Source organism: Vulpes lagopus, chromosome 7 (genome assembly GCF_018345385.1).
Source record: "Vulpes lagopus strain Blue_001 chromosome 7, ASM1834538v1, whole genome shotgun sequence".
Classification (NCBI taxonomy): domain Eukaryota; kingdom Metazoa; phylum Chordata; class Mammalia; order Carnivora; family Canidae; genus Vulpes; species Vulpes lagopus.
In genome coordinates, this window is record NC_054830.1 from 6075668 (window position 1) to 6102164 (window position 26497).

A 26497-nucleotide genomic window follows, 5' to 3' on the forward strand; every position below is an offset into this window, starting at 1 on the left:
AGCCTCTGCAGCTGTAACTCAGGGCTGGAGGGACAGACGAACGTTGCAGTTTCAGGCCCGTTCCCTTGTGTGATTTCCTTCTGTCTCTGCCACAGGTCACGCTCCAAGGCAGGGGTTCTCGCTGGAGGGTGACTCTGGCGGTATGTGGGCACATCTGAGGTCATGACTGGAAGGGGGGGTGTTACTGGCATCTAGAGGGTGGAAGCCAGGGCTGCTGCTCACTGTCCACCCTTGCGCAGGACCACCCCCAAGACAGAGAATGATCCGGCTCCTGATGTCCGCTGTGCTGCGGTGGAGAAAACCTGGTCCCAGACAACAGTGATGGTGGGATTGTCAGCCCCAGATCAGTCCCAGATCTCCCAAACCTGTGACGTGGGAAAGCGCCCCAGAGTTCCCAGGTGTGCGCTTGGCAAGGAAGGAGGGGCTAGCAGGTGGTCCCGTCCTGCCTCACAAGGACCGGTACCCCCTCCAAAGCTCTGTTTGGCAGAGGATGTGTTTGTTGCCTCTTGCCCGTGGTATCTCTCGTGATAAGCTTTGTGGATTGTTCCGGATCGTGATGTTGGGGACAGCGTCCTCGTCTCCTGCTCCTGGCCCTGCAGCACTCCGTCGGTGGGAGAGGAGGCAGCTGCCCAGCTCAGTGCTCTGCTCCTGTGTAAAATGTGTTTGTGCACTTTGGTTTTGGTTCAGAGGGTCACTGGGTTGTGTGCTTTCCTTTCGTTGTTAATTTAATTTGTTACTAATAATAAAATCCGGAACTCACCTGGCCCTGAAGCCCCAGGTCATTGAGAAAGCTTGGTGGCATGCATGAGCTTTTCAAAGGCTGGCTTTGGAAAAAAGCAGAGGATGGAGTAAAATCGCCCCCTGTTCCGGAACAGCAACATTTCCTGAAAACAGAATTTACCTGATTGCTGACTAAAGCAACAACTCGAACCCAAGGGGTCAATTTTTCTCGAATTACCTGGTTGTACCAAGGACAGACAGTTTGAGGTCTCTGGGTAGGGGCACAAAATTTAAGGCGGCATCAAAAATATTCAGTACTTGGATGTTGTATTTGAAAAAAAAAAAGTCAAATTTAAGGCCAAAGTATTTATGATGAATAAAATTTCAAAATTTTAAACTTTTTTTTTTTTTTTTTTAAAGAGAGTGTGTGCACATGTGCGTGAACTGGGCCGGGGGGTTGGGGCAGAGGGGAGAAGGGGAGAATCCTTAAGCAGGCCCAATGCTGAGTGGAACCTGACATGGGGCTTGATCTCATGACCCTGAGTTCATGACCTGAGCCGAAATCAAGAGTCAGATGCTTAACCTACTGAGCCACCCAGGCGCCCCCAGAGTTCAAAATTTTAAATAAAAATGGGATCTGACCCTGCTCACCTCACCCCAATCTTTTTTTTAATTATTATTTTTTTTACCTCACCCCAATCTTGGTCCTATTGAATCCTGATTTTAATAAAAAATTTGATATTTGATGCACCATGGACTATTTGGCCTTAATTTTTTAAAAAAAGATTTATTTATTTATTTATTATTCATGAGAGAGACAGAGGCAGGGGGAGAAGCAGGCTTCCTGCTGGGAGCCTGATGCAGGACTCGATCCCAGGACCCCGGGATCATGCCCTGAGCTGAAGGCAGACGCTCAACCACTGAGCCATCCAGGTGTCCCTTTTGGCCTTAATTATGATTTTTTTTCTTAATTATGATTTTTAAAAATATTGTTTGTTCTGATGATCGTGTGGTTTGGCATCCACTTAACATTTGTGCCTGAGGTGAGTGCCTCATCGCCCACCTTATCCCAGTCCCAACCCTGGGAGTCTGGGTTGTTTTCTCAGATTGTTCTACAGATGGGGAAACTGAGGCCCATGGAGGGCTGAGTTTCTGTCCTGGGGTCTCAGCCAGCAAACTGGGGCAGGGACTTGATCCTGAGCAGTTGGACCGCGGAATCCAGACTTTTCTGGCTTTTAGCTTCTTGTTGACTTCCTATAACTGTGCGTGTTTGGGAGGCCAGGGTTTCTCCTGCTTATTTACAAGGAGAGACACCCCTGTTTCTTTTTGGTTTTTACCTTGAATTAAATCAGGGCTACATGAATTATATAAAACCTTGTCACGTAAGTGCTCAAACCATCAGATTTCGGCCGGTGTGTGTGTGTTTTACTTACTTACTTACTTACTTACTTACTTATTTATTTACTTACTTATTTATTTATTTATTTATTTATTTATTTATTTATTTTTAATCAGGGTGAAATGTATATAACAAAATTTACCATCTTTTTTTTTTTTTAATGAGAACAGGATTTCCCTTTTTTTTTTTATTTTTTTTTTAAATTTTTATTTATTTATGATAGTCACAGAGGGAGAGAGAGAGAGGCAGACACAGGCAGAGGGGGAAGCAGGCTCCATGCACCGGGAGCCTGATGTGGGACTCGATCCCGGGTCTCCAGGATCGCGCCCTGGGCCAAAGGCAGGCGCCAAACCGCTGCGCCACCCAGGGATCCCCAAAATTTACCATCTTAACCATTGTTAGGTGCACAGCTCAGGGCATGAAGCACATTCACATTGTTGTGCCACCACCCCAACCATCCATCTCCAGAACTTTCCATCTCCCCACAAGGAGACCCTGTCCCCCTTACTCCCCCATGAAGCACTGACCGCCCCCCCCCCCGCCCCCTGCCCCACCCTTGGCTCCCACCATCTCCTCTCTGTCCCTATGGATGCGCCTCCTCTGGGGACCTCCTGGGAGTGGGGTCCTGCAGGAGGGGTCCTTCTCGGTCTGGCTCCTCTCCCTGAGCCTGATGTCCTTGGTGTCTGTCCATGTGGTGGCAGGTGGCAGGGTCCCTTCCTTTTTAAGGTTGAATAATGTTCCACTGTATGCATGTTTTTCTGTGTGTCTACTTATTCATTTACATTCACATCTATCTAATCACATTTTGTTTATTCAACTGATTTTTTTTTTAAAAAAGGATGAAACATGCAACGATCAAAATCATCTTAAAGCGGGGTACAGGGAAAAGTAAGGTCCTCCCACGTCTATCCTCTTCCCAGAAGCAATCACTCCTCTGAGTTTCTTATTCACCCCAGAGGGGACTTGTGTGCACATGAGTGTAGATGCCGCTCACATCTGCCTGCCCCCGTTTGTGCACAAACACACTCTCCTCTATGCTCTGTGCCTCGGCTTTCTCCTTTAATATGTTTTTCTTTTGTGGCCACGTCAATTGTGACGGACCCCTCCAACCTGCAATCGATGGACATTCCCGGCCCTTCGTTGCTGTGAACAGTGAAGCAGTTGGCTGTCCTCATCCTTGAGATGCACAGAATTTTTCTTTGGGAGCTGCCATCCTGAGGGCTGAGAGCATCCTCGCCCTTGCTCTGGGGTTGCAGGAGGGTGGGTGCAGTAGTGTTCAAAGATGGGGCGGTTCAGAACATTCTGTATTTAAGCCTGTAAGTTATTCACACATTATTTTTGTCCTCAGACCCACACGGATCTTTTATGGGGTAAAATGCACAACTTTTACAGAGTTGATCTCCACGTTTGCATCCACGGAAGGGCAGAAGCGAGAGGTTCCAAATACATGTCTGGTTTGTTCCGGCTGTCGGGGGTGAGGTGGGAGTTATACGTTCATTGCTCGCTGCACGGTGTCCTTGGAGGAACTAAGCCTTAATTATTAAGGTGATGCCCAGGCTCAGGTGGGTTTGCAGGCACCGCCAGGTGTGGGCCATTACCCTCAGCGCGCCACCTGGTCTCACCTGTCCCCGGGCTGCGGGGGTGCGCTCTCAGCCTTGCGCTCATGCCCCAGGGGGAGCTTCAACGAAGACTTGATGGTGAGCGGCACAGCCGGGTGAGCCGGATGCAAGTTTTATGTTTGGTTTGGCCCGATCTCATTTTTCTTTCTTTGTCTTTTCTTTTTAAAAGATTGTATTTGTTTATTCACGAGAGACACAGAGACCAAGGCAGGGACATAGGCAGAGGGAGAAGCAGGCTCCCTGCGGGGAGCCCGATGTGGGACTGGATCCCAGGACCCCGGGATCACGCCCTGAGCCAAAAGCCCTGAGCCACTCAGGTGTCCCCCGATCTTATTTCTGAGACACACTTGGGGACCTGAACTCCGATAACCGATAACCAGCCTGCCCAACCAAGCCCCCTAGGCTTACCCAAATGTGCACCTGCATCCCCGACCTGGGCCGGTTCCTCCCGGTCCCTCTTAGGTTATGAGCCGCTGCTCCCCCGCCCCCCATCTGGGGTTTTGCCTTCACATCGGGGTTCCCGATGCCCTTCCCTCTAGAGGCCTCTTGACCCCCACCTGCACCACAGCCCTCTGCCACCCTCTTGCACACAGGCAAGCTTTAGGTCTTTTCTAAGGTCCAGTGCCTCGTATTTGGTAGTGGTCGCGTAGCTCTTAGCCAGTTACTGCGTGCAAAACGGTGTGACTCTTTTCTATCCGATTCCTGTATTGTTTTGTGTCACTGATGACGTGTGTGGGTGCTGTGGCCCTAACCCTGTGTCCTCCCCAAATGTGCTGAGCTGCATTTCCAGGTAGTAACAGGGAATTGAGGCCTGGCCTCAGCCCAAGGCCCAGCCAGTCACCTACAGGGCCGCAGTCTTGTCACCTCCAGGCTCAGGACTGGCCCCGAATCACCGTGGCTGGGCAGGGCTCCCAGCCCGTGCACGTGAGGATGTTCGTAAAAGCAGTGGCCACTGTTTTATGGCTTTTAGCCTTTGCTGGGCGCTGGCGTGGGACGGACGGTGGATGAAAGACACAGGCACCCGCTCTCGTGCCTCCCGTACTCAGGGGGCCTGGTGTTCAGTAAACACGTCCACAAGCAGATGGACAAGATAATTTCAAGTCGGTGATAAGCCCTAGGAAGGAATTCTATCAGAGTGACAAGACAGGCCAGGGCCAGTGGAGGCTCCAGGAGGTAGACAGGTCAAGGGAGTCCCTTTGAGAGGAAGCTGCCACGGGAGGCAGTGGGGAGCAAAGTGACTTCTTGGTGGCTGGATCTGCATGTGCAAAGGCCCTGGGGTGGCCTGATGTTTTTTAAGGAATCGATTTTTTTTTTTTTTATTGCCTGGTTACTCAGTGCCACAGCAGAGGTGCAGAATGAAGCTCAGAGCAATTCTGCAAGCGGGTGGCCAGATGATCCTCCACTTTGCAGAAAGGGATGTGGGCTCAGAGAGGTCAAGACACTTGCCCAGGAGGCCAGAGTCAGGCAGTGGCAGATTCCACCTTGGATCTTACTCTCTGCCCTGAGCTTCTAGCCACTGGCATGCACTCTCTGAATAGATTACCATGTGGGGTATAAGGACAGCACTGCCTCACAGCCCTCCATTAGACCCCCTCGGTCAGCTCAGCAGCTGCCCCCCCCTCCCCGCCTCTCTCAGGCGGGGTCTCTGGCTCTGGCACTAGTGGGCCAGGGCTTATCTTGGCCCCTTCTCACCCCCATTTCCCTAGAGCCATGGCTGTTGGTTTCTCACACATGTAATGATTGTTCTCTGAAGCTAATCAAGATTCTAATGCTTGTGTGTGTTAGACCCCATTTAAAAAAAAATGATTTCATTTATTTGAGAGAGTGAGTGAGAGAGAACAAGTGGGGGAGAGGGAGAAGCAGACTCCCCACTGAGCAGGGAGCCCAATGCAGGGCCCCATCTCAGGACCCTGGGATCATGACCTGAGCTGAAGGCAGACGCTTAACCCATAGAGCCACCCAGGGGCCCCGAGACCCCATTTCTCTAATGTAAAGTTTCTATTTGGGCACCTGCTGTCTAATTTTCCAAGGTGGTTTTTTTTCTTTCTTGCTTTTTTTTTTTTTTTTTTTGGCTGCTAAGGAAAAGTGCATTAATTTTTATCTTTGTATCCTGTGGAACTCTGTGAATAATGGGCAGCGGGGGGTGAGGACTGCCGAGGAAACAGATAGGAAGGAAATTCGGGGTGGGGGGGATATCTGTTTGAGAACCAAGGTACATCTTTGATCTTCAGATGCCATGGAGGGAAAGGCCAGGTGAGCTGGGGGTGAGGGTGGTGGGGGGCGCACCCAGGAAGGCCAGGGGCTGTGTGCGAGTTCCGGCACCAGCCCAGTGACATCACAGAGGGGTGACTGTCATTGCCTGAGAGCAGTGCCAGGAAGTAGAGGTTTGTGAGCCAAATATGAGGTGTTTTCCTGGGGGTGCAAAGGGGACACCCAACAAGGTGGAGCCGTGTCCCCATGGAGACTGTAGGTTTCTTTATCTGCCTGAGGATTTCCTTCCTCCCAGCCTTTCTCTCAGTGTCTGTGTGTGTGTGTGTGTGTGTGTGTGTGTGTGTGTGTATGTGTCTGTGTGAAGGGACACAGTTACACCTCTTGCTTTGGGTCTTACTCATTTTAAGTTTGGGCCCAAAGTCATTCGAGGCGCAAATTCCCAACCTTTCCCAGCATTTCATAATCACAGGCCTCAGGGAGGAATGTGCCCCAAAGCCCTCCAATTATGGTTTCCTTCGGAGGCTATTAAATCTTGATTCCTGAGAGGAAAATTGGGCATTCTCTGTTCTCCCTTTCAGTCTCCAGTGTTCTGCTACTGTTGGTGAGCCCTTCTAGAAACTTCCAAATGGTTCCGAAGGCTGTTTAGGTACCATTGGGAAGTGTGGTTATTTTATGACGTTGCTGGGCTTTTTAGAAAGAGCACGTCGTGGCTTTTACTATGATCCCTGGACAATCATGTTAGCTGTGTTCTTTGGGGGGAAGAGGGGAGTGTGGGGTTGATGGGAAGGTGGAGAGACTGGGGATTTGGCTTCGAATGGACACACAAGTGTCTGGTGGGGACCTGCCTGTGCTGGCCGTGGGATCCTGGAGAGCACAGGCCCCGGTGTTTTCTGCCTTGGGTGCCCACCTGGCCTCGGGCCGCCTGACATGGAGCGGGTGGATGTTTGGGGGAACAAACATGGGGAACTGAAAGGAGCACGGTGATGGCCTGGGTTTCCAGGGTCACCAGTGATGTCAGATCTCAGTCTGCGTCCCCTGCTGCCACTCCTGCCCCATCCTTAGCAGATGGCAGGCTACAAACGTGTGGATCGGCACACTTTCCCCTAGAACTCTTTAGGGGCGGGAGGTGGGGGGGGGGAGAGATGAAAGTTGCTTGGGGCGCATTTTCAATTTGGTCATCTAATCCAAATCTAGTGCCTCCCCGCCAATGGGATGGAGGAGGTCCACTACTTTGTGGAGGAGTCAAGGCCGGACAGATGAGATGCCTGGCATGGTCGCTGGTGGCTGAGGACGCCTGCGGAGCCCCTTCCTTGGGCTCTTCTACACAGATCATGTTTCATGCATCATCCCATCTGATCCACGAGACAGCCCAAGCTGCTCTTACTATCCCTGTGGAGACACACAGGGAAACTGAGGCATGGGCCGCAGAGTCACAAGACCAGGAAGTAGCGTGCATCGGCTCAAAAACCCAGGTCTGCCAGAAGTCATAATCCTGTGTGCTCCACGCTGGGGTGATACGAAGCTGTGGATCTGGGGTCTGATGAGAAAGCCTCCAGAGAGACTGGAGAGAATGCAGAAATCCCCCCACGCCCGTTCATCGTATCATCATACGGTCCCCAATCCAGGCCCGGTGGCTGAGGGACCGGGATGTGGGGCGGGCCGGCTGTACAGCAGCCTGATTGCACGGTGAGGCCGGAGAGGGGACCCGTGGGGGCTGAGGCAGGACAGGGTTCCCCCAGAAGATGGCATTTAGCTCTCTGGCCGTTGAGTCCAAGAAAGGAACACTTGAGCTTTTCCAGAATAACCGGCCAAGGAAATTAACAGCCCCCTGTGAACTTTGCCTAGAGTATCAGCACCACTGGTAACTCAGTGTTCTTGATACGTAAACTAAATGTTCCTGAGCCATTCGGCCGCCTCCCCGAGAGGTGTGGAATTGTCTCTGCTGTTCCCCAGCTGGTGTCGGAGCTCAGGAGGGTGCCTGCGGCTCAGCAGGTGCTCAGATCTGTGGACTGAAGGGACCTAAAGGGATATGGGGGCGGGGGGCCCGGCATCGGGATGTGTTGTGCTACCTAGTGAACTTTTTAATTAAGAAGCAAAGAGTTCATAGTCAGGCAGCCCGTCTCTAAAGGTCGAAGGGGTTTCCAGGGCATCTCCATGGTGCCGAAAACAATCCACCTGTGAATAAATACTGGCCGGAGAGCGAGGGCGTGGATGTTGTTGATCCTGGTGGGGAAGCACCGTCCCTCCGTGGTTATCGCATGTGTGTAAAAGAGGCCAATAAGCTTTCTCACCACCAAGAGAGAAGGTGACTTAGTGTGGGTGTTGAGGAACTCCCCATCTAAGTTTTAGATGGTACCGGGCATCCGGTGTGACGGGAGAGCATTGCCATGACTTTATTTTCCTTCATGCACTTTCCCTAAGCTTGTGCCCGGACTTGGCAGCGTAAATAGAGGTGGAGCCAGGGAGTTGCAGGTGTCCGGGCTGTTTGCTCAGGTAGATGGAGGGCTACGAAGTGGATCTGCAGAGCTAGTGAAGTCTGAGGATCCGGTGATCAAGGGGCAAACCCATTCTTTTCTGGGGTTGGAATACACATGGGCAGGAAATGGGTTTTCCCCCAAATCAGAGAGCTCCATCCCCCCCACCCCCAATAGCATAGTAGTGCTAGAGGCGTACACACTGTAGTGTCCCAAAACAGCCACAGAGGCTCTTGGCGTGGAGAGGACACCTGGAGCTTCTGGTCTTTTCTAGACAGAAAATAAAGCAGCCAGACTGGCTTTAGGGACCATCTCAATAAGGAAATACGCCACGAGTTCTCTCCTTTGGTCACGATGGAATTTGCAATATAGGTGTGTTTTCTTTTTTTCAGAGTTAACTCTATTCTCCCTTGTGGTGTGCCTCTGCAGAAATGCAGTACATTGTGCTGTTTACTTTTGTCCTTGAGAAGTCGAGAAGATTTTCCCCGTTCCCTGTGGCTGGGTCTAAACTGCTAGCTCACGTGTGTAGCAGCTCCCGGGAAACTTGAATGTGTACATTCAAGACCACCGTGTACTTGTTATTTATTTATTTTTATTTTTTTTTATTTTTCGTGTACTTGTTATTGAAAAGCCATCAGTCATGTGAACGAGGGGACTTTTTTATGGTGGAGATTGTCCCCGGGAAACCCTCCTTACAATTGAGACCTTCCACTGTGACAGATTTCAAACTCTGACATTCCCCATCTCTACTTCCTTGTTTCCATGGAGGCTGCAGTTCTCTCTCTCTCTCTCTCTCTCTCTCTTTCTCTCCCTCCCCCCCCCCCACTAGAAAATGGTTATACCTAATGCCAAAAATGACACGGAAAACTTGACCGTGCGTGGAACGGAGAAAAATAGGCAAGGAACTCAAGGCAAAAGGTGTTAGTAGGGAGGAAAGGAGAGGTTTTGCATTGTGTGAAGGGACCATCCTTACTGAAGGTCCACTAGCAAAGTATCAAACTTCAGAGAGTAATTTGTAGGAAGCACAAGAATTGAGAAACCTTTGGGGAACCTCAAACACCGTCTTGATCATGTAGATAAACCTCAATTAGGCAACAAGGAGTTTGGATAATGTGGTTAAATAAGATCGTGATAACAGATACAGACTGAACTTTGTACTCTACGACGGATACACATTTTAAAGTGCTCTTGGAATATTCAGAAAGATTATCTATTAAATCTCACACAAAAAAACCCCATAACCAAAAAGGACCCCCAACAGGGTCCAAAAAGCAGACATTGCACTGGCCCTAATCTGTTGCTACAAGTAAATGTAAGTGGAAATTAATTTTTAAAAGCTTAACTGGACAAGCATGCGAAACAAACTCCTACCATGTGATGATTAAACACAAAACATAACTCTTAACTTGGGCTGGGGAGGATCTCGATACTGTAAGGATAGACTCTTTAGAAGGCAGCGGAGTGGGTGCAGAGACCAGGGCAGGGCCGTAAGCGATCACATACAGAAATCACAAAAATGACATGACGAATAATAGAACAGGTCTACACCCGAAGAAGGAAATAATAAATTAACAGGGGCAAAGTGATTTAGAGAACAGAACTGTCCTATTCGAGAGCTGGGTCTTGTAGAGCCACAACACCCAAGAAGGTAGCCACGAGCCACGTGAAAATTGTTTCTCAGTCACGTTAGTCAAATTTCCGGCTCTCCGTGGCTGTGTGTGGCTCGTGAATTGGGACAGCACAGATACAGAACTTTCCTGTCAATGCTGAAAGTTTATAGGATAGTGCTGTTTTCCAAAGAATTTATAAAGTAACAAAAAAAAAAAAGAGGGGGAAGGACAGATATTATAAAATTAAGAATGAAAATAGAAATGTAATTTAAAACCCAGTAAAAGAAATATAGACAGCTCTGGTAATACTTTTGGGGGATGTTATTGAAATTTCTTCACTCAGTGTTTTAAGCACTTATTTTATTAGATTGATCAGTACCTCGTGGAAGAAATTAAGGCTCTGATTTTGCCCCGAAGAGCAGCTATGCCTGAATCTCATAAGCCGTGCCATTGTCTGCTAACTTCCGAAGAGCCTGTAAAGTTTACCTTGGCTCAGGAAGCAAAAAATCTGAGTAGGTGGAAACAGCTTTTAAAAAGTTATTACTCTTAGAGTAACCGCCTGCCACGTGTATGTATTAGATACACAAATGGAGAAAACTTTAAAAATGCCCACCACAAGCCAGCAGGGGTCCTTGTACCTTGCAAGAGTGTGGGCTGAGGAGTGGCTCAGCGAGCACAGACACAATCACTTGAGTGCAGAAGCCCTGACGTTCCCGACTGCACACGTTCAAGCCCGGGTCAGGGAAGTCTGAGCACCCAGCTTCCTTGTCTGTCGTTTGTCTTCTGGGTCGTGCCCAGCTGCCCGAGGTAGAAACTTGGGAACCATCTGGGAGAGAAGTCCTGAAGGCTCCACCTCCCTGGTGGTTTCAGAACAGTCTCTTCCTTCCAGTCGCCTCTGCCCTTGCCTTGCTGAGCCGTCCACCAGACAGCTAGAAAATTGCCCTAAACCTGGATCTGATGCTGTCTTTTCTGGTTGAGGCCCTTCCTCGGCTTCTTCGGCAGCGCAAAGTCCAAGCCCCCGGGCTCCCTAACTTTCCTGTCTGCCCTGACCTCCCATGCCTCTCCCTGTACTTTGCCCTTCATCAACTCTGAACTGTTTATAGTTCCCTAAAGGCAGCCCCGATGATTCATGCATTTGCACGTACTGTCCCTCCCCCATGGGATAAAGCCAGTCAGTCACCTGATCCCCCACTTTTTTTTTTACCCCCTATGAGCTTTACTGTGCACCTACTGTGTGCATGGCTCTGGGACCCAGTGTAGGTCAGGCAAGGTCCTCCCTTTCAGAGCTTACCTGTCTGTTGTGCATGTTGGGGGAGAGAGAGAGAGAGAGAGAGAGAGAGAGAGAGAGAGAGAGAGAGAGAGAGTCTCCATTCACATCTGCATACAGTGCCCACCAGGGGCCCGATCCAGGTGGGCCAGGGTGGGGAACAGGTGAATAGAACCCACAGAACTCCGTGATTCCATCTGCAGCCCCATTCTCTCCGGGAGACTTGGGCTCGGGTTTTGCCCCTGCTGCTCGCTAGCTGGGTTGGCATTAGCAAGGCAGCCCTTCTGTGCCTCAGAAGGAGACGGTTGTTTGAGCAATGGGATTAATATCTTCTAACCCTTGTGGGTTGAACGTTGTACTCTGCAGACGGAATTCACATCTTAAACTGCACTCTTGGTGGTGGTGGTGGGGGGTGGTGGTTAGAGATCATGCCCAATGGGGGCCTCGCTTTACTGGAACTGCAAATACACGGGAGCCCCCAAGGTCTGACGTCCTCGCGTCTACAGGGCACACTGGCTGGAGGGCATCCCCAAAACAGCCTGTAGATTTCCTTAGAAGTGTAATTTAGGCGCGGGGCCTTAGGTTTTCTGGGTGAGTGATGGCTGGAAATACCCGGGATAGGGTCCGGGGCAGCGCTGTCCGGCTGTCCGGCTCCGCGGGCTCTGCCCTCGCCACTCCCCTGGCCTCCGGTCCGGGGGTTGCGCGCTGTGACCCTGGGAGCCGCGGCCCCTCTCTGGGCCCCGAGCGCGCGAGGCCCGGGCAGGGCGCCCCTCGGCCACCCCCGGCGCTGCCACGCGGTGACCCGATCTCCTCCCGGGCACACGCCCAGCTCGGGCGGCCCGCGCACTCGGCTGCTCCGCTGCTTTTAGCTTTTCCCCGAGTCGGGGCTTTGCAGGCCCGTCCCGTGGGGTCCGCACGGCCGGGAGGCCCTCCCGGGGCGCCCCCCCCCGCCCCCGTCCCCCCAGCGCGGGCCGCGCGGCGGCGGTCACGGCCCGAGCGCCAGTCGGGCAGACCGAGCCCCGCGCGCCCGGGGGCGGGGCCACAGCTCCGGCAACACGCCCGCCTATTGGCTGAGCGCGAGGGCGGCGCTGCGGCCGCCGCCACTGCCCGGCCTGGATCTCACGGAGCGGACCGCGCCTCGGCGCCTCGGGCTTTGTGCGCGCGCGGCCGCCGCTGGCTCGAGGGGGCGGGGCCTCCCCGCCCTCGGCCCGCCCCTATGGAACTCAACACGCGCAGCTGCCCGCAACCGACCAATCCCGAGGCTGCCTGCGCGGGCAGCGCTGCCCCTCCCCTTCCCCGGGCCCGCCCCCTTCCTGACCTGCGCGCGCCGTAGGTCTCCTAAGAGCTTCGCAACTCGATTCCGAAGGCGTCTGGAAAGCCGATCGGTCGGCGCGCGTGGGGGCGGCCTTGTCGGGGCAGCAGAGCGGGAGCTGCCCTGCTTCAAGGACACGCGTCCTTGCGGTCGTCGCTTGGAGTGGATCGCACGCTCGGCAGAGCGTCCGTCGACCACCCAGCTGGCTGCACCATCAGATCATCTGCTGGATTCCAGGGGGTGGGAGGGGGCTGCTGCCCGCGTTCGGGACGCCGGGGCGCCCCAGGGGTTCGAACCTCCACCGCCCCGGGGTCCGGGGTCGGGGCGGGCGCCCGGGGCGGGGAGCGGCGGAGAGGATCTGTGGATGCAGACCGAGTGCATGACTCTGCAGAGTTTATAAAATTCACACTTTCAGGCAGAGCCACGGGGCCCTGTGGGGAATGTGTCTGCAGGCCCATGACGCAACTGTTCCGTTTGGAAATTTCTGGAAAGCAGTAATTTGGGGAATAATAAATCTTGAGTGGTGTGTGTCTTTTTTTTTTTTTTTCCTCCCCCCCAACTACAGGCTTTGGAAAGAAATGTACCAAAATGTTATTAACATATGTCGTGCTATGGAAACATAGTGGCTTTTTCCCCTTGGGCTTTGTTTTGCTTTTTACCATATAGCTGCTTCATGAAGGAACAAGAAACCGATTTGAGCTTAAAAAGGCAAAGAGGGAAAAGAAGGGTGGCTTTCTTTTTCTAACAGCCTGCGCTAGCCTTTCCCCCTCTTTATTTGGATTTATTTTAACCTTTTTATTTTGATGTGGTTTTCAAGTTTCCAGAAAAGTTGCAAGAATCGTATCCAGATTCCCTAGTTGCTTACATCTTCCCCCATTTGTTTTTATCTCTAAGCATTTAGGTACATTCATTATATACTGCTTTTTTTTTTTTTTTTTCCTTTTTCTTTTTCCTGGACCTTTGGAGAGTCAGTCGCAGGCTGACTTAAAATTACTTTTACTTGTAATTCTTCAGTGGTTTTCTAAGGACAAGAAAATTGTCTTGCACAGCTGCAGGATAATGAGCACAGTCAGAAAGTTAACACTGATGCAATATTTTAATCCACAGCCTCGTGTAGAACTCTCATCCCTCCTGCCAGTGTTGTCTTCATCAATACTATTTCCCCCCCCCCCCCCCCTGTTTTGGATCTAGGACCACACTTCTTATTTAGTTGCTTTGACTGTTAAAAGGCAAAAATGATCTTAAGAGAATGTTTGTAAAAGCTCCCAATCGAGGCAGGCAGCTATTCTAATGTAGTGGTACTGGTGTATTTGGGGGCAGAATTATATAACTGATCAACAGTATTTTATTAATTGTCTGCTAGAGGCTTTAAAAAGGTGTGTTTTCAATACATTTCGGTTTTAAAAGGTACATATACGTAGCGAAAACAAAAACCAAACCCCCAAAACCCACCCCACCTAATTTGCTGATATGTAAGGATGCCCTACTTACCCTCTATTCCAAGTTCATTCCCCTCCCCACAGTTTTGGGGCATATTTCTTGTGTCCCTTCCAGAGGGGTGTATGTTTCATTTGTCCTTTCCTTGACCCCCCCCATTTATTTATTTTTATTTTTAATTTTTTTAATTCTTTTTTTTTTAAAGATTTTATTTATTTATTCATGAGAGACACACAGAGAGAGAGAGAGAGAGAGAGAGAGAGAGAGAGGCAGAGACACAGGCAGAGGGAGGAACAGGCTCCATGCAGGGAGCCCGATGTGGGACTTGATCCCCGGACTCCAGGATTACGCCCTGGGCCGAAGGCAGGCACTAAACCACTGAGCCACCCAGGGATCCTCTATTTTTAATTTTTTAAAAAGATTTTATTTATTTATTCATGAGAGACACAGAGAGAGGCAGAGATGCAGACAGAGGGAGAAGCAGGCTCCTTGCAGGGAGCCTAACGTGGGATTCGATACTAGGATCATGACCTGAGTGGAAGGCAGACACCCAACCGCTGAGCCATCCAGGCTAAAATAAATCTTAAAAAAAAAAAAAAAAAGAAAAAAAAAAAAAAGATGAAGAAGAAGTATACGTTTAACTTTGTAAGAAACTACCAAACTATTTTCCAAATGAGCTGCCCTGGTTTTTGCATTCCTGCTATGTTTGATTCTTTCCTTTCTCCACAAAGGAGTTACATCCTTTAGACACTGCTCTGTGCATCTTGCTTGTTTGACTTACTCCAACATCAGAATTTTTTTTTTACAGCTGCATACTATTCCACTCCTTGAGCCCCAGTAATTGATTCTCGTGGTCTCCTGCTATGGACTTTTCAGGTGTTTCCCGTCCTTTGCTCTTATAAACCCAACTGGTCCTGTAGGGTGAAGCCAATCCTTTTCCAGGTTTCTTGGTACCCAGGTTCTCTCTCACCTGCAGGGCAGTTCCTAGCAGGAGAAATACTGGGTCAAATTGCACTTGCCTCCTTCGCTTTGAATCACCTTTTCCTAAATAAGTTGACCTTCCTGTCGATCTCCCTCTGGGGAGCATTGCACTTACTTCTAGGATCCAACCAGAGGATGCAGACACAGCCACCTCCTCACTTCATGGATTTATGTAGGGTGCAGTTCTCAAGCTTCTCAACAGGGCCTAGTGGGAAAGCCACTTGAGGTAAAGTTTCAGGAAGGCTGTGGCTGCTGCTTTTAGCGTAACTGGTGGCCAGGGGTTTTGGGGAACCTTTAGGGAGAAGTGGGAGGGAATCGAGGCCAGCGGTCAAGGCACCATGTGGGGAAGAGGGAGATGGATGGACAAGGGAACTCGTGTGTTTGGAGGAGGAAGAACTGGTGCTTGCTGTCTCTGGGAGATCTGGGTAGATGTTCCCTATGCACATGTTGTGCATCTGCACCTGTCCTGGGGAAGTGGACAACCCCCCCCCCCCCCCCCCCCCCCGCCCCGGACTGCTTGACATTTTCTCAAAGAGGCTGCTATTGCCTTTAACAGAAACAGCCTGGTTGGGGGTGGGGGTGGCTCAGAGGGCTGGGGCTGGGGCTCATTTGGTGTTTATGAGAGGGGGCGGTCGAGCACAGCTCGTGGAGAGGAAAGTCAGCCCCCTCCTCCATCTGGTCATTTTTCCTCTTGCACAACCTGTGGTTTTCATAATTCAGCCTGGGGGAGGGGTGGGGGGCCGCAGAGGCTGGCCCAGCGGCATTTCTATTAAATAAGATCAAGTACTTGGAAACAGAATGGGAGACACCCAGAGGTGGCTTATCGTTATCAAAACATAGTCTTCAAAAGTTAAAAACATAACTTTTAAGTAAAAAAAAAAAAAAAAAAAAAAAGGCAAAGGAACACCACCAGTCAGTCCATTCCTTTTAACTCTTTGGTGAGGAGACCCGCAGGAGGGCAAAGCATTTGTCTTCGCTGAAATAGAATTGCAAAGTTAGCTCTAGGGCGCTTCATGTCCTTCGGGGCCACAACACTGGCATCTCTGGGAGGTTATGTCTGCTGGTGGAGGAAAGTCACTTACAGCGTATCCATCTATGAGGTGATGTTGACTCCCCCGGAGTCTAGGCCCTGATAGGGATAGGCCCTGGTAACTCAGGCACAGGTATGCTTCCCTGAGCAGGGGCTGGCAGTCTATCCAGCCCCTTGCCTGCTTCTGTAAAGGTTTTATGGGGCACAACCATGCCTGTGCACGCAAGCACCTTCTCGGGGGCCGCTTTGTGGCCCTTTGCGGAAAAAGCCTGCCAGCTGCTGTGCTGGAACTGGAGGTACTTCTCAGGTGGGCTCCAGCATAGAGTTGGAAACTCCTGCTCTCAGCCTCCGGCCTTGTGTGCAAGTGTGGAGTATTTTTTCTTGGCATTGTCTAGGCCGGAAGGCTTATGTGTTTGGGAAGTTTTTGTTGGGTCTTTGCTAATGCTTCTTTTGAACTCAAGGGCTGACTCTCAGACACAGCCCCAGCCCAGGAAATAGAGCCCTTCCTGTTCTCACATGTGCCTTCCCAGAGGGTGGGGTCTTTGTGGGTCCTAGGTATTGTTGTCTGCCTTAAATATTGCTTCCTGCCATTGACCCTCAGCCCTTGGGTCCCTGCAGACAGTTCATTAATCACGATGGCGATCATGATAATAGTGTCCGTAGTAGCTATTAATGTGTATTAATCCTACACATTGATCAAAGAATCCAGTGCCTGGGTGGCTCAGTCTGTTAAGCATCTGACTCTCGATCTCGGCTCGGGTCTTGATCTCAGGGTGGTGAATTCAAACCCTATGTTGGGCTCCATGCTGGGTGTGGAGCCTACTTAATAAAAACTGATCTAAATGAAAATCTAAATGAAAATGGACCCCAAAGAATCCAGTGCTTTATCCGCATCATCTTATTTAGTTGTGAGAAGTTAAGGGATTTTACAAACTGTCCCCATTTTACAAACAAGAAAAGGGAGGCTGTTGCTTCTTTAAGGAAATCTTTATGGCGGGCCTGTGGGGTGGCGGGTGCTGTGTTGCCAAAGCTGAATGAGGGTCACTTCTTCCCTTGGCTGCATGGACCCTGTGGATGGCCGTGGTGATTCTTTAGACCCAGGAATATCAGATTCAGAGCCAAAAGATCAAGGGTTTAGCTTTGGCCTCGCTGCTTCTCAAAAGGGCCTGTTGTCTGGCCAATGTGAAATGGAGATACCAGTACCTACCCCTCTCTCTGCTGGAGTCTTTGTTAGAATTAAGTGAAAATCTAATGGGTGGTACGTAATCCCTTAAAAAAACCTACACAGACTTTCTTCCATCACCCACCTATCTTCCTTCCTTTCTTCCTTTCTTTTTTTTTCTTTCTTTCTTTTCTAAAAAATATTTATTTATTCATGAGAGACACAGAGAGAGAGAGAGGCAGAGACACAGGCAGAGGCAGAAGTAGGCTCCCTACAGGGAGCCCGATGAGGGACTCCATCCCAGGACCCGGGATCATAGCCTGAGCTGAAGGCAGATGCTCAACCACTGAGCCACCCAGATGTTCCACCTGCCTTTATCCTGTTATACCTTATTAGTTCTTTCTGGGTCCATAGAGTAAAAAGTCAGAATATGCACCATGCAGAGATGCTCCAAATTTTGCATTTGCATGTAAATATTCATGATATTTGTGGAGCACCTGCAACTGGGGGATGAGTCTTGGATGCATTCTTGGGCCAGTGGCTAAAAGTTGGGTGCCTGGAACTCCTCCAGAGTCATTCCTTTTGCCTCTTCTCTGTGTGATCGGAGCTGTGCCTCCTGAGCTCCTGCTGGTGGAAGCCCCGTCTTAGGACTGGGTGTCCCAGGAGCGGGTGCTGTGAATGGAGCAGACATGGCCTGCCGTCTAGCCTTCCTCCTAGACAGATGGTCAACAAACAGCCAGTATAATTTTTGAGAGTGATAAATACCATAAGAAAAATGTCATCAGATAATGTGTTTAGAACATGGTTAAGAAGGGGGGAGTGACTTCCAGTGGGGAGGTCAGGGAAGGTCTTTCTAAAGTGCTGGGACCTGAAGGACGAGAAGAGCCAGTCATCGGAAGGTAACGGGGAGGGCGCTCCAGCCAGTGGGGACAGCAGATGCAAAGGTCCTCAGGTAGGAGTGTGTGTGTGTACAGTGGGGGGGGGGGGACAGAAAGGAGACCCAAATGGTTGCTGCCTGAGTCTAGGAGAAGGACTCCAAGGGGCCAGCAGGCTAGACCACAAGGGACCTTGGAGGCCTTGGCAAGGACTTGATTTTCATTCTCAAAGCCTCTGCTGTCCAGTGCAGGAGCCAGTAGCTACCTATGGCTGGTAAAATTAAAACTGAAATCCAGGGATGCCTGGGGGGCTCAGTGGTCAAGCGTCTGCCTTCAGCTCAGGGTGTGATCCCTGGGGTCCTGGGATCGAGTCCTGTATTGGGTTCCCTGTATGGAGCCTGCTTCTCCCTCTGCCTGTGTCTCGGCCTCTCTCCGTGTCTCTCATGAATAAACAAATAAAATCTTAAAAAAAAAAAAAACCCCAGTGAAACCCAATGAAAAGTTTAATTCTTCAGTAGAAATTGGAACCCTTGGGTACGCTTGCTAGGAATGTAAAATGGTGCAGCCACTGTGGAAAACAGTATGGCAGTCCCTCAAAAAATTAAAAATAGAATTACCATTATGATTCAATAATTCTGCTGCTGGGTGTACACATAGAAGAATTGAAAGCCGAGACTTGGAGACAGATTTGTGTATCCATGATCTTCACAGCATTATTCACAATGCCCCAAAAGGTGGAAACGACCCAAGTGCCAATTGATGGATGAATGAAAAAATAAAATGTGGTATTTGCATGCTGTAGAATGCTACTCAGCCTTAAAAAGGAGAGCAGTTCTGACACCTGGTACGATATGGATGAGTCGTGAAGACATTATGCTCAGTGAAATAAGCCAGTCACATAAGGACACCTGGTATATGACTCCACTCCCAGGAGGTGCCCAGAGGAGTCCTGTCCACACGGACAGAGAGGAGATGGTGGGAGTTCAGGGCTGGGCAGGGGGTGGGTTGTCAGTGTTTGATTTTATTTATTTTTACTTTTTAAATATTTTTATTTATTTATTCATGAGGGATAGAGAGAAAGAGAGAGGTAGAGACACAGGCAGAGGGAGAAGCAGGCTCCTTGCGAGGAGCCTGACACAAGACTTGATCCCAGGACCCCAGGATCACGACCTGAGCCAAAGGCAGACGCTCAACCACTGAGCCACCCCGGTGCCTGGGAATCAGTGTTCTAAATACAGACAGAGTTTCAGTCTAGGAAGAGGAGGACGTTTGGTGATGGATGGAGGGAATGGCTGGTCGCCGTGGCTGGGGTGGTGGCGGTGGTGACGGTGGTGGTGGTGGTGGTTATACCTTGGGCCCCTTTTAAGGGCCACTGAGCTGTGCCCTTAAAAATGGCTAAGACGGTCAATTTTATGCTGTGTGTATTTTGCCACAATTAAAAAAAATTGGTTCCTCATTGCACTAACCACACACGAGAGCCGCAGGGGAGTAGTGGCTACCGTGTTGGTGTTGGACAGCGCAGCTCGAGAACATTCCCGTCCTCGCAGAAAGTTCCATCAGATGGTGCTGCTCCTGTGGGAATGCGGCTGCGGGGGCCGATTTGTTGGGCTCCACTGGGGCCTTAATTAAAGTCACTGCAGCAAAGAGCCCGAGGGGCTTGGGGTCAGTGGCACTCACCAGCGTCCAAAGTGTGCTTCAGGCCGTGCAGAGTGTGTGAGCGAAGAAAGCGACTCCAAGGACCGGTGGGGTCACGGCCGAGGTCTGTCCAGCCTCAGCGAAGCCCCTGGTCCATGGACAGATTTGCCCGCAGACTGGGAAGGGAGGCCCGGTTATTAGGGACCAGGCTGGTTATTAGGGACCAGGCTGGATGCTGAGAGACTGAAATCAAGGGGAGGGGGTGATTTTAGGGGATGGGTGACAAGCTGCTGGGGGAAGCCAGGCCAGAGTCCAGCCCTGGGGAGGCGAGTTCAGCTGTGTGGAGCCAGGAGCTCCCGGGCCATGAAATCAGAGGCCAACTTCTGGCTCCCCACTTGCAGGGACCAGAAGCACCCCCTCCCCTAACCTCCGGCTCCGTGCTTGTTGCTTAGGCACTTGCCCAGCTGCGTGTTTGAGTGACTAACCTGCTTCTTCCCTTAGACCCCGCGCCGCAGGGAGGGTCTGTGGCCACCTGGGCCCTGCACTTCCTTGTTCTTTGGCTGAAACGTTTAGATCGTTTAGATCGAGGCGATCGGATGTCTGTTGAAGTGATAAATGACCTTTGGGCAATTGGCTTAACTTTCCTGTACCTTGGTTTCCCCCTTTGTAATGTGGAGGAAGTGGACAAAATACCGCCTGTTTTTACCAGTCGAGCCGGCTTGCTGGAGCCGACGGTCACGCTGGCAGGACATTCGTGAACTGGTGATTAAAGAAGCCGCTGTGGAAGTTTACGTGCTGTAGACTTATAATTAACAAATTCTGGTAAAAACAAACAAACAAACAAACAAACAAACAAACAAAAATGGAGGCCACAGGGATACCTGGGTGGCTCAGTGGTTGAGCATCTGCTTTCAGCTCAGGGCGTGATCCCGGGGTCCTGGGATCGAGTCCCGCATCGGGCTCCCCGCAGGGAGCCTGCTTCCCCTTCTGCCTGTGTCTCTCATAAATAAATAAATAAAATCTAAAAAAAAAAAAAGTAAATTCAAAACAAAGCAAAACATCTTGAGGCACCTGCGTGGCTCAGTGGTTGAGTACCTGCCTTTGGCTCAGGTCGTGATCCCAGGGTCCTGGGATTGAGTCCTGCGTCAGTCTCTTTGTGGGCAGCCTGCTTCTCCCTCTGCCTGTGTCTCTGCCTCTCATGAATAAATAAATAAAATCTTTTTTTAAAGTAAATTGTTTAATTAATTAATTAATTCATTCATTCATTTATGAGAGATACACAGAGAGAGAGGCAGAGACACAGGCAGAGGGAGAAGCAGGCTCCATGCAGGGACCCCGAAGCAGGGCTCGATGCCAGGACCCCGGGATCACGCCCTGAGCTGAAAGCAGATGCTCACCCACTGAGCCACCCAGGTGCCCCCCGAAGTGCTCCTAAATACCGAGGAGCTCGCCACTGGCTCGGGGGCTGACACGAGTTGTTAGTTGTGCCTGGCATGGAGCAAGTACAGTAGAAGTGAGACTCTCCCCGTTACTGTTTTGTTTGGCTTGCACTCCGTCACCCAGACCTGCCGTCTATGCAGACAGCAGTTGGGCGAAGCTGTTGACCAGCTGTTTTCTTTCCCCCTCCAGTTTGTCCGACCATCTGCAAGTCGCATGGCTGCACCGCCGAGGGCCTCTGCTGCCACAGCGAGTGTTTAGGCAACTGCTCCGAGCCCGACGACCCCACCAAGTGCGTGGCCTGTCGCAACTTCTACCTGGATGGCAGGTGCGTGGAGACCTGCCCGCCCCCGTACTACCACTTCCAAGACTGGCGCTGCGTGAACTTCAGCTTCTGCCAGGACCTGCACAACAAATGCAAGAACTCCCGGAGACAGGGCTGCCACCAGTACGTCATCCACAATAACAAGTGCATCCCCGAGTGCCCCTCTGGCTACACGATGAATTCCAGCAAGTGAGTCCTGGGCGCAGGTTCCGGGGAGGGAGGAGGGGCGGCACAGAGGGGGGAGCGACGCGGGCTTGGCGGTGTTAAAACTGTGTGACACGCAGGAGTTAACTGGCTACGAGCAAGTGGCCAGCTTCTTGGGTCTGTCGGATGCCGTTTCTGCCTCCTGTTTCCATCCTGGCCTTTGGAGCAGGAGTCGACTAGCTTTCTGTAAAGACGAGAGAGTCAAGGTAAATGTTTTCAACACCTTTGCACACCCCTTTATAAAGGTTTTCTGTGCTTAGCTTTGGGAATAGAAGATGCAAAAGCAGGAGCGCTTGGTTTTCTGCTAGAATCCTTCACGTGGACAGGACTGTCCGCAGTGATGGAGCTGCCCAGGCGTTACAACCAAGAGCAGAGCTGAGGTTTTTACGTTTTCTGCACCCTGGAGCCAGGCAGCGAGCTGAGATTAGCCTGGATCACAAGGAGGAAGAGACTCCATTCTAGACCATTCTCAGGACTTCGCCTCTTTTTGAAGGACGGTGCCATCAGACCGTTTCCTCCTGTTCGGGTGAGGAATACGGTTTTCTGTCCTCGGCGGTGAGTCAGATTTCCTACGCACATCACAGACTTTTGTTCATGTTGTTAGCTCCTCAGATGAGCTATTTCGGTGTCTCAGGGCTGTAACCAAGTTTAAAAAATCTGTTTCCTGGTTTTTGTGTGGAGGGTTGGAAAAAAAAAAAAAAACCTCACAAAACAACAAAAACCAAATCAGAAACAGACGCACGTCAAGGGGCCTTGAGCTGATCTGCTTACGTAAAAAATCTTCCTCTTCAGACTTGAGAATTAGCCAAGCGAGCGTGTTCTGGTGGGAAATTTTATTTCCCCGGGTGGAGTGGGTGGGAAGGAAAACAATCTTTATTTCAGTCCTTAGGAGCCTCTCTTGGAGTGTTTGTGAAACCTGCAAGTACAACATGTTTTGTTTTACTTGTTTTTGATAAAACCTATCAAGTGGCTTTGTTGGTCAAAAATAGGCTTCTATAAATCACCTTTGCATGCCAGACAGTTTTTTTTTTCTTTTTTTTTTTCCTGGCCAGTTTATCAGTCAGGTTGGGAAAATGACTATATTCCTTTTGATTCATATCTGGGTTTTTTTTGTTTTGTTTTTGTTTTTCCATGTTTGAAATAAAGCATGGATATTAACATCTTCCGCTGAGATGTTTGTTTAAAAGACACTGGCTTTACATAAAAGGTATTTTTTTTCCCCCTGACCATAACTGAGACCTGAGATGTAGAGGAGATTTCTTTGATGCGATTGCTGATGGTACAACAGCCCCTAGAACTGAAACCCCGGGAAACTGGCAGCACGTCCTGTGATGTCTGGGACCTTTACTGAGGGGAGGAGGGCAAAGTGAGAGACGCCAATTATAACTTGTTGTAGCAATATTTTACTTTGTTGGTTAAAAAAAAATTACCAGCTTTCCTTTTTTTTTTTTTTTTAAAGATTTTATTTATTTATTCATGAGAGACACAGAGAGAGGGGCAGAGACCCAGGCAGAGGGAGAAGCAGGCTCCACGCAGGGAGCCCGATGTGGGACTTGATCCTAGGATCCTGGGATCACGCCCTGAGCTGAAGGCAGATGCGTAACCACTGAGCCACCCAGGTGCCCCATTAGCTTTCCTTCCGATGCTTTTTATTTTATGAAAGACTTTAGGGCCCTCGTTTTCTAATGTGGTTTGATATCAAATAGGACCAGATATGTTTTCTTCCAGTCTGGTGGTTTATCTGGGAAATTGGTGTCTGACAGTTTCAGAACAGAGGTCTCGGAACCCACGTGATTGATTAAGAAGCCTCACTGTCTATGGTCCCTTGAGGTACCTGGTGGGAGCACCAGGGTGCCCTTTACTGGCACGAGGAGGGCTCGATATTTGAGTGACTGTTAAGTGCGGCAGGTGTGGGGCATCCCCTAGAATGATCTTGGTGTGGCTGGCTTCTTGCCATCCAGGTCGCAGCCGAAAAGTCACTTCCTCTGAGAACCCTTCTTCCCTGTCTGACCGCCCTGTCTGAATTAGCATCTAGCTCCTTCTTGGCATATCACACAGTTTTCACTCTGATCAATGATATTTGATAAATGATTCAATATCACCAATTGATATCACAATGATTCAGATATCACTAATTGATATTTTAATTGCCAATTTGTTCATTTGAACCCAACCTGACCGTATGTTTCACAAGTGTATCGGTCAGCTCTTTCTGTGTAACAAACCACCCAACACTCAGTGACCTTAAACAACACTCATTTATGATTTATAGTGATTTCGTGGGTTGACGGGTGGTTTGTCTGGCTGGGCTGAGCCAGCCCGGACTGGATGGTATAGCAAAGCCTCTCATATCGTAGATGGGCAGCCGAGGCCTCCCTCCATGTGGTTTCTCAGCCCAGCAGCCAGGGAGGGCTGCCCCCATGTGTGTGCAAGTACTTTTCAAGCCTCTGCTTGCGTTACATTTGTTAATGTCCCATTGGCCAAAGCAAGTCACACAGCCAAGCCCAGATTCCCTGAATGGGGAAGTAAACCGCACTTCTTGGTGGGATGGGCTGCAAACAACCTGTGGCCATTATAATCTCCCACAGGGAAAGTACGTCGTCTGTTTTGCTCACTCCTGTGTGCCTGCAGCTTCGAACGGGCGTTGGCAAAGGGCCAGATAGTAAATATTTTCAGCTCTGAGGGCCATATGGTCTCTGTTGCAGCTACGCAACTCAGCCCCTATAGCATGCGAGAAGCCATAGACGATACACAAACCGACGGGTGTGTCTGGGCTCTGGCGTAATGTTATTTGTAAAGACAGGTGGCCAGCTGGCTTTGGCCTGCAGGCCGGAGTTTGCCGACCCCTGGCTTAGAATATCACCTGTCACATAATAGGTGCTCTGTGAATATTTGCAGAATCAACAAAAGAACCCAAACATTTGGTCACTCTTCGGTTTCCACCCCAGCTGCTCTGGTATCAACCAGGTGTCTGCAATGCAGTTCTGACCCTCTCCACCTCCTGGAGTGAGCATCACACTGTGTCCTTCGTAAGACTGCCCTCACTCCAGATACCAGCCACGCTTTGGGGGTACCCAGGACACCCGTACTTCTCATCAGCTGGCTATAAACATAGGGGTTCTCACGTATCCGTTTTAGGTTCGATAATTTGCTAGAACAAGTCGCAGAATTTACATTAAAAAAAAAGAAAAAAAGAAGAAAAGAAAGCCATGCTGTTCAGTCCGTCCCGAGCCTGTTAATGGTAGCGTCCTTGGTTAGGGATGCCCACAAGGCTCTCCCAGGAGGCAGGCGTCGCATGTGGCAAGCTCCAGACCTTTCCCCATCAGGGCCCCTGTTTATGGCTGGGCCGGCCCTTGTGGTTCTCATTACGATCGCCACTCGTGCTTCAGCGAAGACCATCTGGGACCCTTGAGGAGGGAGGGTTATGACTCACAAGGCCTCACCAGAGGGCTCACAGCACCCTCATGGGCCGCACAGTAAGCTCACGGGGGGGAGCGAGAGAAAGAGAGACTGACAGTGTGGACTGGGGGCTCCGCCTTTGTTAGGGTCCGAAGTGGGCTGTCCAGGGTTTCATGGGATCACTCTTTACTGGTGAATCTAAAGCATAAGAAGAGGAATTGGGGCGGGACGGAAGTGGGGTCACTCTGGCAGGCAACTCTCTAGGCCACCCAGGGCTTTCTGGAAGAGGGAGCTTCATGGCCGGGCAGCCAGGTTCCTTATCGGCCGTGTTGCTCCGACGTGTCCTGCAACTGGCCATACATTTATTCCAGAGGGATGTCTTAGGAAGTGGATGCCTTGGCAATCAAAGCTGACCATCAGGCACTTACACTACCCATATTACAACTGCAGCTTTATTATTAGGGACGCGCATGTTATCAAGGAGAGAGCCCCAGCTCTGCCCTGTGGAATCCTACATGCATTCACTGTCCAGGATGTGCCACTGAGTGGGTATCCAGAATTTTTCCTGGGGTCTCATCACATAGGTGTGCGATCAAGTGAATCCTTGACCACGTGATTGAACTCCGTCTCCACTGGCTGAAAGACCCACAGATCTAATCCTATCATTGGTGTTTTGGGTGACCAGCCCCCATCGTAGAGTTGCATGGGACCACCACCCGTCACCTCACTAGCATAGCAGAGATGCTCCTACCTCGCAGAAAATTCCAAGGGCCTTTGGAGCTCCGTGCCAGGGCCTGGGACTGCCACCCCAAAGGTCATTCTGAAGAACTGAACATGCCAGGGGTGTGTAGCCAACACCAGTAGCAACGACGATACCACTGATAAAAAGCGGTCATCAGAGCAAGAACTGATGATTCTTGTTTTCTGTGTGCCAAGTGCTTTAGACGGTTTCTCCCTCTGGGAAGTTCTGGTAAAACCCTCACTTGGCTGACTTGGGTGCATGCCCACCTCTGAACCAGGGGGATGGGAGTGACAGGATTTAGGCCGTTACCCAGAGGGATGGAAGATGGGGCCCTGCCTGACCCGGACCCTGTGTCTTGCCTGGACCTATGAGGGCCGCGCTCGCCAAGAATGCACCTTGCACCCTGCGTCGGGGAGGGCCGGTTCCCCAGGAATCCCCGGGGGCTGTGTATTCGGGGACCTTCGGCTGTCATCAGTGAAGCCACAGGCTGCTGTCACATGCTGTTCTGCATGAGGTTGTGTTCTAGGTGTGGGCACGTCAGATCCCCACAACAGCAAGCGCCCGATCTCCTTGGGGCGGCCGCCTGAGATCTGCCTTGGGGGGGCAGTGGAAGCCCCCTGAAAGGTCCGTGAGCTCAGAATAATTCCCATCACTGTGG

At 50.6% G+C, this 26497-nt stretch overlaps 1 protein-coding gene across 4 annotated transcripts in view; it reads left to right on the plus strand.

Annotated features, from left to right (window-relative positions):
* INSR (insulin receptor) overlaps positions 1–26497 on the plus strand; it is a 137067-nt gene that overhangs the window by 61610 nt on the left and 48960 nt on the right. For all 4 annotated transcript variants that reach the window (XM_041760591.1, XM_041760592.1, XM_041760593.1 and 1 more), the window contains exon 3: positions 21362–21683. In XM_041760591.1, the coding sequence (XP_041616525.1) occupies positions 21362–21683 (322 nt within the window). The remainder of the gene's footprint in view (positions 1–21361; positions 21684–26497) is intronic.